Source organism: Anabrus simplex, chromosome 3 (genome assembly GCF_040414725.1).
Source record: "Anabrus simplex isolate iqAnaSimp1 chromosome 3, ASM4041472v1, whole genome shotgun sequence".
In the NCBI taxonomy this organism is placed as follows: Eukaryota; Metazoa; Arthropoda; class Insecta; order Orthoptera; family Tettigoniidae; genus Anabrus; species Anabrus simplex.
In genome coordinates, this window is record NC_090267.1 from 65,415,934 (window position 1) to 65,433,374 (window position 17,441).

At 40.8% G+C, this 17,441-nt stretch overlaps 1 protein-coding gene across 1 annotated transcript in view; it reads right to left on the reverse strand.

Annotated features, from left to right (window-relative positions):
- The window catches only part of LOC136866655 (synaptotagmin-10), a 171,977-nt gene that overhangs the window by 68,822 nt on the left and 85,714 nt on the right, over positions 1 to 17,441 (reverse strand). Inside the window, exons 3-5 of the mRNA XM_067143773.2 lie at positions 9,776 to 9,907; positions 1,193 to 1,347; positions 942 to 1,110 (exon numbers count right to left, since the gene is read on the reverse strand). Coding sequence (XP_066999874.2) covers positions 942 to 1,110; positions 1,193 to 1,347; positions 9,776 to 9,907 — 456 coding nt within the window. The remainder of the gene's footprint in view (positions 1 to 941; positions 1,111 to 1,192; positions 1,348 to 9,775; positions 9,908 to 17,441) is intronic.

Sequence of the window (17,441 nt, forward strand, 5' to 3'; positions counted from 1 at the left end):
CGCAATAAATGATGTCGTCCTCAAGAAATTACAAATAAGAATTGTTTGTTATGGCTGCATGCATTTGTTCATGAAATGACCTGAAAGATAACAATAATAGAAAACCGCCCATATTAATATAGAACACATAGTTTTAGGGGTCGCTGAGATGCATACTGACACTCCGGATGACTTTTAGGTCAATGGGGATGGAACGAGGTAAAAAAATATCCAAAATGACTGAGATTATGGATGTATGTGTGCAAGTAACATTGGAGTTCTCAAGTGAACTCGGTTCAAAAAATGACTTAATATATGCAAAAATAATGTGAGGGTGAGACATCACTAGCACCACTAGGGGAGGGGATGACATGTAAAAATAATAGAAAACGACACATATTAGTATCGAATCCATAGTTTTCATGGTCCCTGAAATGAATTGTGATACTCTGTATGCCGTTTAAGTTCCCTGTTCAGCCTCCATCAACATGGGGATTCAGAACGGGTGTAAAAGAAAGTGTCCAAGATGACCAAGAGGAATGCTGATTCGATTCTTTTCGGGGTTGCTAGGCTGATTGGTGACAGTCCCCATGACAACACAATATAGCCCGACGCGTAAATTCATACAGTTGTAATTACTTTTATTATTTGTTTGAGAATATCAACTACTTCACAGACAATCTTGGGGTGCCACAAGGAAATGCAGTAGTTCAACGCGAAACTAAATAATCTCAAATTAAATCTCGAAATTATACACATAACAATATTTCTAAATCTACAAAATATTTAGTAAGATTTCAATCAATGTCACACTGAAGAAATCCTCATACAAAACATGTCAAGCAGGTAATACAAATCCTACTAGCCGGGCAATACTGCCAGAGTATTAGATATTAACAACTTCATTCACATTCGTGAGGATGCCCTCCTGAGGTCAGGGTAATGCTATACAGCCTACTTACCTGAGGGGCACACAAGATGTTCATGGTGTACTCGATCTCTTGGTGCAGATCAGCGCTGTCCAGCAGCCCCTTGAGCACCACCTGTCCGATGAGGTCATGTCGCGAGAAGCGGTCAAAGTCGTACACTGAGAACTGAAGATACCGCTGCCTGAGGTCCTCATAACCCACACTGAAACACCGACCATTCTCTCACTTACAAGTTCTGAAACAGCACCCTTACAAATTCCGTAAAATATACTGCTAACACTGACCTGAATATGAAAGTCTCATTGAAGATGGGATTCAAGTTCTTGCGGTGAACTTTAGTCTGAAATTTCTTCTTGCGGTCAGGAAGCAAATATACTTTAACGTAAGGATCACTGCTTCCCGTCACATCCTTGATGGGCAAATCTCGAGCCTCCAACACCTGTGTGGGAAAGAATGAACACAACGTGATTGAAGGTGTATAACGAAACCTCCTGAACATGGCATAATTTTCTATTGTGCGAATGTTCAGTATGCGTGGGAGACGGATGAATGTTTAAGTGATCCCGAGTGTGTGAGACTGTATGTGGGTATGAATGAGCCGGCCTAGCTGAAGTACATGTGGGAATCCAAGTGTTTGTGTGTGTGTGTGTGTGTTATGTAGAATTATTTGAATATTGAACAGGTCCTGTGAACATTATGTAAATAATACGTCTACTTAAATATGGTAATTATATATAAGCACATTCTGTACCCTATGATTGTAATTACTTAATATCGTAATTTTAAGTAGGGGTGGAGGCACCTTCTCCATTCCTTTCTCCATTCACCATCCCTGACTTGTAACTAAAATTTGTGGAAATAAATAAATAAATAAATAAATAAATAAATAAATAAATAAATAAATAAATAAATAAATAAATAAATAAATAAATAAATAAATAAATAAATAAATAATAATAATAATAATAATAATAATAATAATAATAATAATAATAATAATAATAATAATTTAGTAGAAGTTACTTTTTACTCTACCAGAGGTGAAAGAAATCAGGGCACTTTGAGAACGCAAAATTAAGAAGTTACAACTCAGTTATCAAACCTGAAGCACTATACGCCTCGGAAACCTTGATCATTGGAGGCGCATCACTTATTAAGGACATAGAGAAACAGGAGAGGAAAATATTGAGGAAAGTTTTTGTCCAGTCTACTGAGAGGGAATCTAATGAAATGGCAGCCTCGGGAGTTTTATCTGCGTTCTGAAAAGATCAACGACACCGACAGGAAAAGGCAGTTGAAGATCTATGGCCACATTCTCAGAATGAACAATAACAGGCTCAGCAAAAGGATTCTCAACCTTGCTCTCTCAATGAAAGTCAATAACAACCGGCTTAGTGAAACAGAAAATGACATTCAGTAATTTAGCATCCGACAGGAAATCATTCAAGATCGACTCCGGTTCAACAAAGCAGTCAACAACTACCATTTAACTGAGGAAATGAATCCCATTGCCAATAAATCATGGGCCCAATAATAATAATAATAATAATAATAATAATAATAATAATAATAATAATAATAATAATAATAATAATAATAATAATAATAATAATAATAATAATAATAATAATAAACTGTCACTGACGCAGAATAAATAAATAATAACGTTGAAAGCTTTACGTTGCACTAACTACTTTTACGGTTTCTGGAGACGCCGAGGTGCCGGAATTTCGTCCCACATGGCCACGCGCCAGTAAATCTACCAAATCGAGGCTGACGTATTTGAGCACCTTCAAATACCACCGAACTGAGCCAGGATCTAGCCTGCCAAGTTGGTGTCAGAAGTCCAGCCACTCAGTCCGGCCCACTGATGCACATACATCTCTGTACATTGTGAGGGATATGAAACAAGGGACAGAGATGGAAAGTTTTGAACAATTTTCATGAATTCAGTTTTGTTGATGATGATGATCATCATCATCATAATCATGACGTGGTGGTGGTCCTGATTATTGCTTCAAGAGGAAGTACAACTTGGCAACCATCCTCTATACAACACTAATCAGAAAGAAAAATGGAAGGGATCCGACATTTCAAGAAATGAAGGTATCGGCCAAGGAAAGACAAAGGCTTCGAAGGGCGTGAAAATGAAAGGCTCCCTAGGCTACGATACCTAATACCGTTGGGGTCGGAAAAGAACAAGACTTGGCCGAGGGACTCGGATAGGAGAGATGAAATTGACAAGCCCCGCGCAAGTGAATGGAAGTAATGCCAGGACTCAACTAAGGCCCCGGAGTCACTAACCCACTCTCCCGTGTTGAGAGCCCATGGGGCCCCATTTAGTCGTCCCTTACGACAGGTATGGGATACTGTGGGTGTTCTTTTACCGACCCCACCCACAAGGGGATGATGATGATGATGTGTTTATGTTAATTTTGAGTCATGTTAACAATGAGATCGGAAGCTTTGAGTGAGGAAAAGAACACCTGAAAAATGAAATTATAAGCTTATTGAGGGAACGACCATGAAAAACACAAAGTTGAGCCCCTTAAAGAAGCAAACACAATAACATTGACGGTGGGGGAATGGGGAGGAGCAATGAAGTGCAATGTTACTCAAAGGAGATCAGACGAGAAATATGAAACACACCGAAAGATGTGGTCATATTGTAACTACAAGTAGCTTAGGGCCGCTTCACACTAGGCGACAGGAGTCGGCTACAAAGTGACCCAGGAATTAAGCTTTCCTATTGTTTTAAAAAAATTAACAGAGTTACATGAAAATTTTTATTGGCACTCGATACTGCGATGTTAGGGCTATTTTTCGACATAATCGCCACCAGAATTGATACACCTGTCATATCGTGTATCTGCATTTGTACGCCTGTGTCGTGGAAGTCTGCCACCTGGGAATGGAACGAGCGAGTGACATTCGTCTTCAGCTCTTTGTCCATGTGAAAGTGCTGACAGGAGGAGAGGGATTCTTTGAGGTGCATGAAAAGATGAAAATCACTAGGACTGTACGGAGTAAGATCAAACACCTCCCAGACGAACTCCTGCAGAACAGTTGCTAAGCGCCGAGCCGTATGTGGGCAAGCATGGCCATGGATCGGCACAACACCTGCCCTGAGCATTCAATGCCTACGGTTTTGAATGGCCCATCACAATTTCCTTAGGAACTTCATCACAGACCGAACCTCGCAAGCGGTGGGAGAAATAATACGAGCTGCCATTTTCAGGCACTGCTGCTGCGCTACTGACACCAGCTGGTATATGATTTCTATGACATAGATCTGTCGCACATGCTCGTATTTCCGGGCTAAATACGTTTACTTTGCAAAAATATATAGGGACCTTAATGTGTGTATTGCCTACGTAGCTCATGTGAATTATGTGTCAAGGAATGAAGGTGTAAAGAAAATGAACATTAAATACAGTACACTGTAGATAAGTCCGTCATCCAAAAATACATTCCTGTAGTACGGCACGGTAAGGTTTTTTCTTTACACATCCACATAGCAAAATGGAGACAACAAAAATTGTTCTGGTGCACTGCTTATCCATATGATAAACAACCTAGGTAAGTGTATGTTATCTGCAAATGTAGCAAAATCAAATCGATCGTTAGTGCCTTCCATGTTGATGAGAGGTCCTAGAGAATGATACGAAAACGTTTCCCCGACTACAACATGCTATCAGCAGTTTATGCTTGTCCACTAATGATTGCAGGGGGATTTCATCGGGTGTTTACCGCCTGACACACTAACATCCAAACGTTCGATGAAAATGATTAACGGGACCCATCAGATGATGCACCCCTTCCCAGTCAACAGAAGTCTGACTCCAGTACTGTCGAGCTAATGTAAGTCTATTACACACACATACCTTTGTGCAGTAATCATTCGTTTATCTCGGAACTCCACATAGAGCAAGGTTCACTGATTTACTTCGACGGTGAGTTACTCACTTTTGAGTTTTAGTCAGCCCACATGCCCACAATTACCACTTCGGTTTCCTTACATTACTACGATAAAAAGAAAAAAAAACTGCGGTGTTTCAGGAATTTTGTCATGTTTTCCCCGAAGGTTGATAATTATTCCTTTCAGCAAATCAGAAAAATTACCCTTTCTACCCATGGCAGCTAAGACCGACATGAGTGTATACACCCTATCACATGCCATTTATACCCACCACGCCAGCTCACGATAATTGAAATATTTCATGCGCTAAGGGCTGGCAGTTTACGTGAAGGAGGAAGTAATCATGAAAAGAAGGAGAGGCTATAGGCACCAAGATAACGTCATTGGTTTGTATGTGCTTGTTGTGATTGTGTCTGCTAGTAACTCCCGCCTGTTTCTAACTAACATACTTACTTACTAGGAGTGATGATTTGTGTTCGATACCATCCTGTACAGTAGTTACGAACTGCCATGGATAAAGTTTCTGAACCATGTAATGAATCTCTGGGAGAGGTTCATTGAGGCAAGGCTGATGTAACAGACCCAGATTGCAAGAAATAAATTCGGATTTTTGCCCGGCAGATTGCTGCCGTGACATGTGGGTATAACGTCTGCTCTAAAGAGTAACTTACAGAGATGAGATTGTTATTTATAATATAAATGTTCGCCTTGCAATATCTCTTAAAGGTAAGTGAAGTAATTTGACACGAAGGTAGTGATGAAGGGGGACCGAGCTCGATAGCTGCAGTCGCTTAAGTGCGGCCAGTATCCAGTATTCGGGAGATAGTAGGTTCGAACCCCACTGTCGGCAGCCCTGAAAATGGTTTTCTGTGGTTTCCCATTTTCACACCAGGCAAATGCTGGGGCTGTACCTTAATTAAGGCCACGGCCGCTTCCTTCCCACTCCTAGCCCTTCCCTGTCCCATCGTCGCCATAAGACCTATCTGTGTCGGTGCGACGTAAAGGAACTAGCAAAAAAAAAAAGAAAAGTGATGAAGGTAAAGAAGAAACACGATCACGATAATGGGTTTTCCAGATGTGAAAACAATCAATACTGCCTGGAGAAACGCTGTTCTCGGAAAATGTGTCCCTTCTCTTACTTAGTTTTCTAATCTGCATATCAATCTTCTCGTGTACGTATATTAATGAGATTAAGATAAACTTGAGCTCCTTCAGTATGAGTAGTAAATGATCTCTTCGTCGTATCAGTTAAGAACTCATTTTGTCTTAGTGGAAATGTTATTTATAAAATGTGTTCTATTCTTGCATGCAGGTCAAGATCTCTCATGTAGAGACTTCAATTTCCTAAAAAGCTTGGCAGTAGATGAGACGTCACGCTCATCTCCGTGAAACAATCTCGACAATGATTTGTATTCAATTTTGTATGACAACCATCCCGTGAGCTGCAGTCTATAATTATTATTTTGCTTACATTAGAAACAAACTAACTTTAGTTTTATCGGCTTATGAAGAGATGAAAATCTCTTGGTGCTCCATGTCGATGTCATTACCATATTAATAACTTCTAGTCTACCTCTCACTATCACTCGACAAAACTAACTAGATATCGTCCAGAAGGGAACCACTCTCGTAACCAAATAGGCACGTAGTAGGCGGACAGTGAATATGGTACCAATTAAAAATATCTGCAACTCTATTGCTCAGATTATTATTATTATTATTAATATTATTCACGTTTCGATCTCTATTGATCACATTATTTCAACTGCTTTCTCCTACTATCTTTCACGTTTGTCCAGTGTTCCCGTATTCTTCTTCGGTGAACATCCCTCCGTTGTTCTGTCCATTTCTTGCGCGTTTTCATTTTGAGTTTTGGCTGAAAACTCGGTACATTCTGAAGTTTCTTCTTCAAATAGTCACCGTTCCAAGATGTCTTCAGCAGGGCTGAGTGGCTCAGACGTTTACGGCGCTGGCCTTCTAGACTCAACTTGGCAGGTTCGATCCTGGCTCAGTCCGGTGGTATTTGAAGGTGCTTAAATACGACAGCCTCGTGTCGGTAGATTTACTGGCACGTAAAAAGAACTCCTGCGGGACTAAATTCCGGCACCTCGGCGTCTCCGAAGACCGTAAAAGCAGTTAGTGGGACGTAAAACAAATAACATTATTATTATTATTAAGATGTCTTCATGTGAGATCCCCAGTTCTTGTAGGTCTTTTTCCACTCTATAAACCAGATCCCTTTGGTTTTCTTTCCCCGAAAACAGGCACAAATTCGATTGGACAATCTTCCGGAGCTCACTCATGTCACGTGGCCACAGAAAGAGATTCTCCTTTTGAGTATGTTGTCCGTTGTCTTCTCCAAGTGTAGATACAGTCAATCGTTGTATTGTCTACTGTACTCTACTTTTTCTTTGACCGGCCTCAAGATCTTTCTTAAAATCTTCCTCTCTTTGGCTTCCAATTGTTATGCCAGGCCTTTCTTATTCATCTCAAGGCATTCTGATGGATTTAGCACCTTCGGTCGAATAACGGTACAGTAGTGCCTGAGTTTGGCTTGAAGGACACTGATCGTTTATTGTAGGTGTTTTTGGTTAGGTGTTGAGCCATTTCCATTTTGTTGATCCTTGCACGAAAGCTTCGTTTTCGTGAAGGGGGGAGACCCAGCTTAAGAAAGGAAAAAAATAGGTTTATATTCATTCGATTATTAAATATGCTACAATTGTTGTTGACTATTGCTGCACATATCCCAATATTAGCATGCTTCCTGGCAACCAGAACCAACTTCAATAATGTCAGAATTTTAATAATTTTAATATTTTGAAATGAAGTATTCAAAATTTCCCGTCTTTTTAACAGTATATCACTGTTTCCCTTATAAATTCCAAGTTTATAAGAATTTTCGTACTTGTCCTTTTTTAAAGTGTGTATCAAAACGCCAGCTACAAAATGAACCTCAATCATAAACATAGACTGTGATTTATATTTTTGTCGCGTTTTTATTCCGATCACCAGAAAATATTAAAAGATTTTTAAATAAAAATATTATATAAAATAGAATTTAAATCCTATTGATCTGATTGAGGTACAGATTGTAGTACAACATTATGGGAGGAAACTCTGAAAAAATCATAATTATCCGTGAATCAGTAAAAGAGTTATGAAGGAAACCGTGATATATTGTTAAAAAGGCGTGAAATTTTGAAATGTTTATTTTAAAATGTTATAATTAAAATTTTTACATTAATGAAGTTGCTTCTGATTGCTCTTAAGCATGCCAATCCTGGGATATGTGCAGCATTTGTCAACAACGTTTGTAGCATATATAACAATCGCATGAATATTGGCCTATTTTCCCCTCTGAATGTGGGGTCCTATCCACTCACCCAGGTATTTGAATTTCGTTCACCTTAAATTCTTTGGGTGCTGACTCGATGTTCGTTATGACCTCTGTTTTCTCAAACGAAATCTAAGCCCTGCCTTTCCTGCTTGCATGTGTAGTTGGCTGACTTGTTGTGTGGCCGTGTCAAGAGAATACAAGTTTTGCATGGTCATCTGCGAAGGCTAAACAGTCGATTGTCAGATCCTTGTTCTTACAACATAGTCTGACCCCATTCACTATACCTTCCTGCACAGTTCTTTACACCACTATCGAATAATTTTCTAGAGAACACCGTTGAATAGCAGAGGTGAGAGCCCATTTCCCTGCCTTACCCCTATCCGTATTTCGAACCACTCAGAATTCCCCCCGCTGAATTTCACTTTGGAGATTGTTTCCAACAGAGTTTTCTGGATGATTGTTCTTGTATTATTATCTAAACCCAAATTTTTGGAACCTGGATCGGGGTACTTCAATCCAGCGAGTCGTAAGCCTTCATGAATTCAACGAAGGTCACTACGAATTTCTCACTCCTCAGTTTCATGTACGATTGAACTGATTTTAGATTCATGGTTTGCTCAAAACCAGATCGCCCTTTCCTGAACCCTCCTCGGTATTCTCCCAGTTGCTAATCTATCTGTGCTTTAGCTCTCGTTTGAAATGTTTTCGCGAGGATCTTGTATGTAATCGAAAGGAGTGACATGGCACAATTATTTTTTATACCACGTGTTAAATTGATATGTTTCTACAAAGTCACGTGGCAGTAACGTGAAGTACGATAAAGCTGAACAAATTCGAGACAGAATGAGGAAAATCACAGAGTTTACCGAACGGTACACTTCCCGATCCCAAGTTGGGCTAAATTCTCTCTACTTCTCGGTTACATATTGTTGTTCACCTGAAACCTGGAGTGGAGTGGCTCGGTGGCCGAAGACTCATGAAAACAATAGTTGACGACAAACTCTATTATTATCTGTTTATTAAAAAATGTAAAATGGTTCTTTAGATATTCCAGTTAACCCACATTGAAGTGACATGACATAGCTTGTAAAACCGTCCTTTAAAGATCTCTTCCTTATTAATCCTCCCATCGAAAATGTACACATGATTATTTTTAAGGAGTTGATTTCCATTAAGGCTGGTCATGTATATTGTGTGGGAGGGTAAAATCGTGTTTGATCTTCTTATAAACCTCCAATCCATTGAGAGATTTAGAATAATATTGGCCCTAAAACCTACCCGAGGGCAGGTGGATTTTATATATAAGTTTGGTAGAAATATATCCATTAGATTTCCCGTTGTAAGAACTCAGACAGACAAACGGATAGACAGACAGGCACAAAACTATACAATATTCATATGGTCATTACTGAACATAGAACAGTTAACTGTAAGAATATTTCACCAAAATATTCAATGTGCAGACACGGTCGTTACGATTTTGTTTATATAGATTATTATTATTATTATTATTATTATTATTATTATTATTATTATTATTATTATTATTATTATTATTATTATTATTACTTTAAGTATCCAGCACTACACGATAAGAACTTTTTGACTTACCTTCACAATGAGCCCTTCCATCTCCAGGTCGTACCGCAGAGCAAAGTGTAACTTTCCGCAATATTCCATCTCCGTCCCCGAGCTGTCTGTGGAGGCTTGTCGAACCAGCATCTCGTTCTGGTACAGCTCAGGCTGGAACAAGTTCATATGTAACTTATATTCCCAGATAACCGTTACAGAGCTACGAACTACTTCTATACAATATATCTAAATGGAAAAGTCCAAAATAGCATTGGTTGGAAATTTGTGTATAAGTTACTACTAGAAATATACTCACGATAAAATGGACAGATATCTTAATATCACAATACAGTTCTCAGGAAAGTGTACAATTCGCAAAGTGGAACGGAGGCAATGATGCAAAGTCATTCTACCTATTATATTTATTGATTTCAATCTTCTTTACGCCGCTCTGACACAGGTAGGTCTTATGGCGACGATGGGATAGGAATGGGCTAGGAGTTGGAAGGAATCGGCTGTAGCCTTAATTAAAGTACAGCCGACCATTTCCCTGGCGTGAAAATTGGAAACCACAGAAAACTATCTTCAGGGCTGCCGACAGTGGGAGGTGGGGTTCGAACCCTCTTTCTCCTTAATGCAAGGTGATTGCTAAATGACTCGAAACTGCATAGGAACTTCCTCCGTCAAAATATTTTATTATCTGGAAACCAGATGTTGTTTAATTGGTCGCCCGTACACCTGTTAAAAATGTTCATGTAAAATGTTTGTCTCTGCGTAATTAGTAAGAGACAAAACACTGAATTTCAGTCCGCTCTCCACTAAAATCGAACAACGAGCTCTGAGAATGTCTGGCCAATTTTCAAGAGCCAACTCTTTAGGAAATGAAAGTTAATGTGGGCACTTTGGGTGGCTCATGAACAGGGGTTGGCCTCCGGTGGATTGCGTCGATCGTAAATCATAGACGATTAAGTTTCCTTGCAACGTTCCACATGGCCAACCAGTGAGAACCATTGAGAATACTGACTCATGAAGGCACTACGTCCTTTCGAAGACAAAAGGAATGAGTTGGAAAGCATTGTAAGGTAATATGTTAAGGTCACTTCAGGCAAAGCGTGACGCCCCATGTTTGACGGCATTTTAGAGACGTTAGTACCTGATCGAACATTTACTTCAGATGCTCCAGTTCAGAGCGTCGTCCCTTCACGCTAGTGGGTTTTCAGCCGACGCCTCGGTATAGTTTCGCCTTCGAACTCCAGAACCGGTATCAATAACGAATTCGGAGAGTGTCAGAGAAATTCATTTTCTTATTTTGTTATTCGACTGAAATTGTGTCAATTATATTTCTAGGGATAATACCTCTCAGACTGGTAAGATTACTCTGGAATCTTGAAAGATATCGTTCGAAAGTTTTGGGTGGGTATTCGTACGTTTGAAACGTTTGAAACAAGTAGCGACATTCCTTGAGTACATATGTTATGGAAATTTTAGGTGAATAAGTTTGTTCCGAACGCTAAAAGAGTTATTTTCAAGCAGGCAGCAAACGCTTTCACATTTCTATATCAAATACTTTTCGATTTCTTCCCTCCAGATTCGTCAATATCACTTAACTTATTTGTATCTGTCTCACTTGGATGTTTCTTAATATTCTGGTCTTCGGTTATATATATACTGGCGGAAAAAATATCCAGACACAATGAAGGGGTTGTGCTAGATTACCGAACGTCGGTAGGAATGTTTATACATCTGAAAGATGACGTTGATTTAAATGTCCCGCAAATCGCATTAGAGTGGCGCTAGTAGCTGCCCCATGACGTTGCACATACGGTTTGCTTTAAATACGGGCCGTACTGTGCGGGAGCGTTAGTTACCTGTGAGATTGGACGGAGTGACTGTGAGTGGGTCAAGAATTATTTTACGATGACGAAGAGGCCAGTATCAACAGCTCACTGCGGTTGAACGAAGCTGTATAATAGGTGGATTTTTCTTCCGCACTATTGCAGAAAAACTCGGCAGGAATGTCTCCATTGTGCAGGCGTGCTGGCAGCAGGTGTCACGAGAAGGTACGTTCGCAAGAAGACCGGGCTCCGGACGGGCCCGTGGCACCACCGAGAGGGAGGACTGCCGTATTCGGCGTATGGCTGCGGCGCAGCAGCAATTCGAGCGGCATTTGGCACCACAGTGACGCAATGAACTGATCGGAATCAGGTACTTGAAAGAAAGCTCCGAGCGAGACGCCCTGCGGTGTGCATTCTACTTGCCCAAACCACAACCGTCTGCAACTTCAGTGGTGTCAAGCGAGAGCTCGTTGCAGGATGGAGTGAAGGTCCGTTGAGCTTTCTGATGAAAGCAGGTTCTGCCTTCGTGCCAGTGATGGTCGTGTGTTTATTAGAAGGAAGCAAGGTGAGCGTCTGCATTCCTCCTGTCTGCGGCGTCGACATACTGGACCTACAGCGGGAGTTCTGGTCTAGGGAGCAATTTCCAATGACAGCAGGAGCACTCTCGTGGTTATCCCACGCATCTGACTGCAGATGTGTACGTCCATCTGGTGATTCGACCTGTCGTGCTGCCATTCATGAACAGCATTCCCGGGGGTGTTTTTCCAACAGGATAATGCATGCCCACATGCCACTGTGGTAATCCAACATGCTCTACAGTGTGTCGACATGTCGCCTAGGCGTGCTCGATCCACCGATATGTCCCCAATCGAGTACGTATGGGACATCATTGGACTACAACTCCAGAGTCATTCCTAACCGGCATTAGCGGTCCCTGTATTGATCGACCAAGTGTAACAGGCATGGAACTCCATCCCACAAGCTGACATCCGGCACCTGTACGACACAATCCATGCATGCGACTGCATTCAACATCCAGGTGATTACACCGGTTATTAATGGACCATCATGGCATATTTGCGATGGCTTTTCTCGCGCGGATATTAATCTGTAGTCGTGTACCTTTAATCGATTAAATATGTTACAATGACAAATATATCGCCAACATTTCCATATTTTACATTCCTCATTTCATGGTGTTCAGATATTTTTCTGCCAGTATAAATAGTGGCCCGTAAGGGACCCGTGTCGAGTGACAATGCCAGTCTAATGGTGACAGTGTGGGTAGGGTCAGTGACGAGTTAATGAATAGCCCCGGCGAATTGCTAAGGCACACCAAAAACAAGTTGGCCAAGCTCCTTCGAAGATCCTGGAAGGAGGTTAAGAAAATATTGGCGCTCGAAATGATCTGAAAGTGAAAGCTCAACGTTTTTTTATCTATAATCTTCTAGTGGTGTATGAGAAAGCGAAGCTGAGGTATGTGAGAATATTTTGAGTCAGTTACGAGATAGTCGTGAGATAGTCATGTGCTATTCCGCGTTGTATCAACGACTACTGAGAGAGAAGGCTATTCGGAAATCAGTGAGGCGTGCGAGTGGTATTGTGGAATGAACTGCTCTCAGAACGACACTAAGATGTGAAAGGATCTGGTGAATGCAAGAAAGTCGTGAGTAGGTTACTAGATGGTCTCGAGACAGTCATGAGCCATTCAACAGGGCGTCAACGACTAGTGAGAGAGAAGGCTGTAAGGAGTTCAATGCTGTGTGAGAGTGGAGTTCTAGGGTGAACTGCTCTCAGAACAACACTGGGCTTTGAAAGGCCTGTGGTCGAGAGGAGGAGTTGGACGCGCCGGGTTGATATGTGTTTGGCCATGTTGGTGAGTACAGTATTAACTGCCTAAAGTGGAAAACTCGAACATGAATGAACTTGTAAATGATTATAAAAAATATTGATTTCAATTAGTAGATAGCATAACACGCTACTTGTTTTATTTTACATACATACATACATACATATCTTTATTGCCCACCCTAGTGTACACCATCGGCTTACAGGCAATAAAGACAGACAGAGCGAAACAAAGGAAAACAAGCAATAATAGCAACTACATCTCTCTTAAAACTACTTAACTACATTTACTACCTCTACATCTACTCAGTATCATCCCACACGTACGCGGATAGCCAGCACACATGCAGGACGATACCGCACTACTAACTACCCAAAGCCCAACCCCTGACTACCACCTAAAATATAATTTTAAAAATTAATTAGACTGGTCGCTGCAACAGCCCTGGCATGGAACACACGCCCACCAACCCGTCTACAGCAGCCACCAGCCTTGCCACGTGAGAACTGGTATCGTATCTCACCGACCCTCGCTGACAAACACTGTGTTCCTTTCCTTATCATGTGTTACAAGCCACCCTGGCTGAAACCAGACCCAACAGGTGGCCTGCAACACACTTCCGCTATGTACGTCACACATACTCTTGACCATTGTCAGCACACTACCTTCCCTATCCTTTTCATTTCCGTGCAGACATGCTCAAGTCTTCTTTGGAGTGGGGTCAAGTCCCCCACCCCTCCCTCTTCCCTTGATACGTCACCCTCACCTCTCACGCACTACTTCCGCTATCTACATCTCACCTTATAAAACTTAAGACTTAAACATCAGCTAACAACCATTTAAAATCCCTCATCAACGCACCTAAAACAATTAACACTTTTTTTTACACAGACAAACTTTTTTCATTCGAAGTCCATTAGTTCACTCAGTCTTCTCCACCTACCGCACCACACTTCATATATCAAACCTACTCACCTTATTAAGCTTCAGACTTAAACATCAACTAACAATCATTTTATATCGCACTTAAAACAATTTGACTTTTTTTTAACATTTCACTTACACACAAACAAACAGTTTCCATTCAAAATCCATTAGTTCACTCCGTCTTCTCAGTCTACAACACCTCAATTCCATCAAACTGTTAGATCCCATTTCTTAAATCCTATTAAACTTAATACATAAACATCAAGAATCCCTCAATTTTACACCCCTCATCAAGGCATCTACACCATTTTCATTTTTTTAAATTTTTTTATGACCTACTTTCATAATTTCCATACTGCCAACATTTTCTCCTTAACTACATTCCCACTTAATCTATCACAATTCTATCACATATACCTTCTTTATACTCCCTCCTCACACAAATACACTTAAACAATCCATTTTTTCACTCCTCATTTACACACCAACAGACAGTACTCCATTCCAAGTCCATTAGTTCACTCAGTCAACTCGCTTTTTTTGTTTTATTTATTTTTTTAATTTTTTTTTCTTCCACCTAAGCTTTACACTACCCTCAAACCTACTCAACCTCCCCTTTTCTCAACGCTTACCTAATTTTCTCAGGCTTTCCCTTTGCCCCAGGCGGATCACCTTTCCACAGGGCAAAGTGTTCTCCCCCTTTCCCCTAACACTACAGCCCCCTCTTCTGATATCATTATTACCATGATACCCTTCCCGCATTTGCTCAGCGCGGATATCCATTCCTCTGAACAGAATGCCTTCCCCCTTTCTCCCTCAGCACGAACCACATTATCTGCACAACCCCTGTTACTCCCTCAATTTCTTTATAAATATAGCTCTGGCCACATTTAAGAATTTCGCTATATTCGTTCCTTTCTCCCACTCTCTACATAACCAAGATGTTATCTTATAGCTTTCCCCTACCATATGCAGCTCCTTCTTACTTAGTAGTTTGATCTTTATCTCCGCCAAAGGTCGGCATTGATTAAAAATATGCAGGTCCTCCCACTTCTCTCCACATAACACACATCTATCCCTATTCTCACTACCTACCCACCCCCTATTCCTCGGTACACGCAATACCCACCAATACAAACCTCTCTTATCCCTTCTACCCTCAAACTCCGTTTTCGGGTTTATTACTTCCACCAATTTATTTAATACTGATAAAGAGACTCTCTCTCTACATTCCCCGATTAAGCTCTGTCTTTCAATATCTAGTAGTCTTCCCTTTATCCTTTCCCATACCCATTTATTCCTACCATCCCCCCAGACCTCTCCATATACCCCCAATCCAATCTTTTGTAACCATTTTTTGCACTTATTCACCCAGTAACCTTCATTCGTCATACCTTTCTGAAAATTAAACGTTTCTTGTACTAACGCCCCACCCTTCCCTTCCTCCAATCTAATCCAGTACTTGAACACCCTCTTAGCTATTTCAACCTCTATCGATTCTTTACAGACTAATCTGGCCCCGGCATTGGCTGTACAATTCGGTAGGTCCATCATGATCTTGCTAAATTTCGCCACCACCTGGTTTAGTTCACACCTGTCTTCCTCCAATCCCCATACTTCAACCCCAAATAGCATTTTGCCCATTACCAGTGATTTAAACACCGTTTTCTGAATTTTGTATTTAACGTCTGGAAATTTCTTTTCTAATACTCCTACTACCGCAAGCGCTCCTCTTCCTTTAAGTTTTGCCTTCTTACACTGATTTTTCCAAGAAGCATTCTTACTAATTCTTACACCTAGGTACTCAATTTTTCCCCCTGGTTTAATTTCTTCCTGCTCCAGCCTCCAGACTTCCTTATTCTTTCTCCCACCCCCTTTCCTACACACCATTATCTGAGTCTTTCTTACATTTACTCTGAGAGACCATTTCCTAGTATATTCAACTACCTTGTCCAACCCTTTTTGCAACCCATTTGCCGTCAAAACCAAAATCAATAGGTCATCCGCGAATAGCAACCCCGGAACCTCCATTTTCCCTACCCAAGGGCATTGCCATGCGTCTCTACCATGACCCTCTAAAATATTATTTATAAGTAACATAAATAATATCGGGGATAGCTTACATCCCTGTCTCACCCCGCTTTTCGATTCAAAACACTTACTCAACCTTCCATCCTGCAATTTAATCATCACAAACACTTCCTCATAAATAGCTTCAATTGCCACCCTCATTTTTTCGACATTCCAACCTCCCCTAATCTCAAAAATAGCGCCTCCCTACTGACCGTATCAAAGGCTTTTTCTAAGTCAATCGCTGCTATAAATAATTTACGCCCTGCTATCCTCGCACACTTTGTAATCAAAGTGTCCAGAATCCAAACATTATCAACTGTATTACATCCTTTCCTAAATCCATTTTGGAACTCAGATATCCTACCGTACTGTTCCGCCCAATTTGTTATCCTATTCGCCAAAACCCCTGTGTACACCTTTGACAGCGAGTCTAGGAGTGTAATTCCTCTATAGTTGTTTGGATCACTACTAGCTCCTTTATTTTTATAAATAGGGCATAATACCCCCTTCCTCCATTCTCTAGGAAATTTTCCCGTTTCCAGCAACCTATTAAAGAATTTCACAATCCCTCTCAACATCGGTTCATTTGCCCCTACCTCTTTCCATACACTATTGGAAATACCATTCACACCTCCAGCAGCCTTGGGTCTAGCATTTTTTAATACTGTAATTACCTCCTGCCTTGTTATCTCCACATCCAATATTGTAATGCCTACTTCCAGTTCCCTTCCAATTTGTAACTTGTCTATTTCTCTACCCAATTTCCTCTAACCTTCTAAAAGCCTTTTAAAATGCCTAACCCACTCGTTTTCTCCTATTTTATGCCCCTTCCCCTCCGGTTTCGTTCTTCTGATCTTGTTTATTGACTCCCAAATCCTCTCAAATTTCTTCTCTCTACAATATATATTTATTTTTTCAGCTTCCGCCTCCTTCCATCCTCTCTTCTTCTCATTCAATACCTCCTTATATTCCCTTCTCAATTTACAATATTCCTTCCTTTTTTCTTGCACACCCTCCTTCC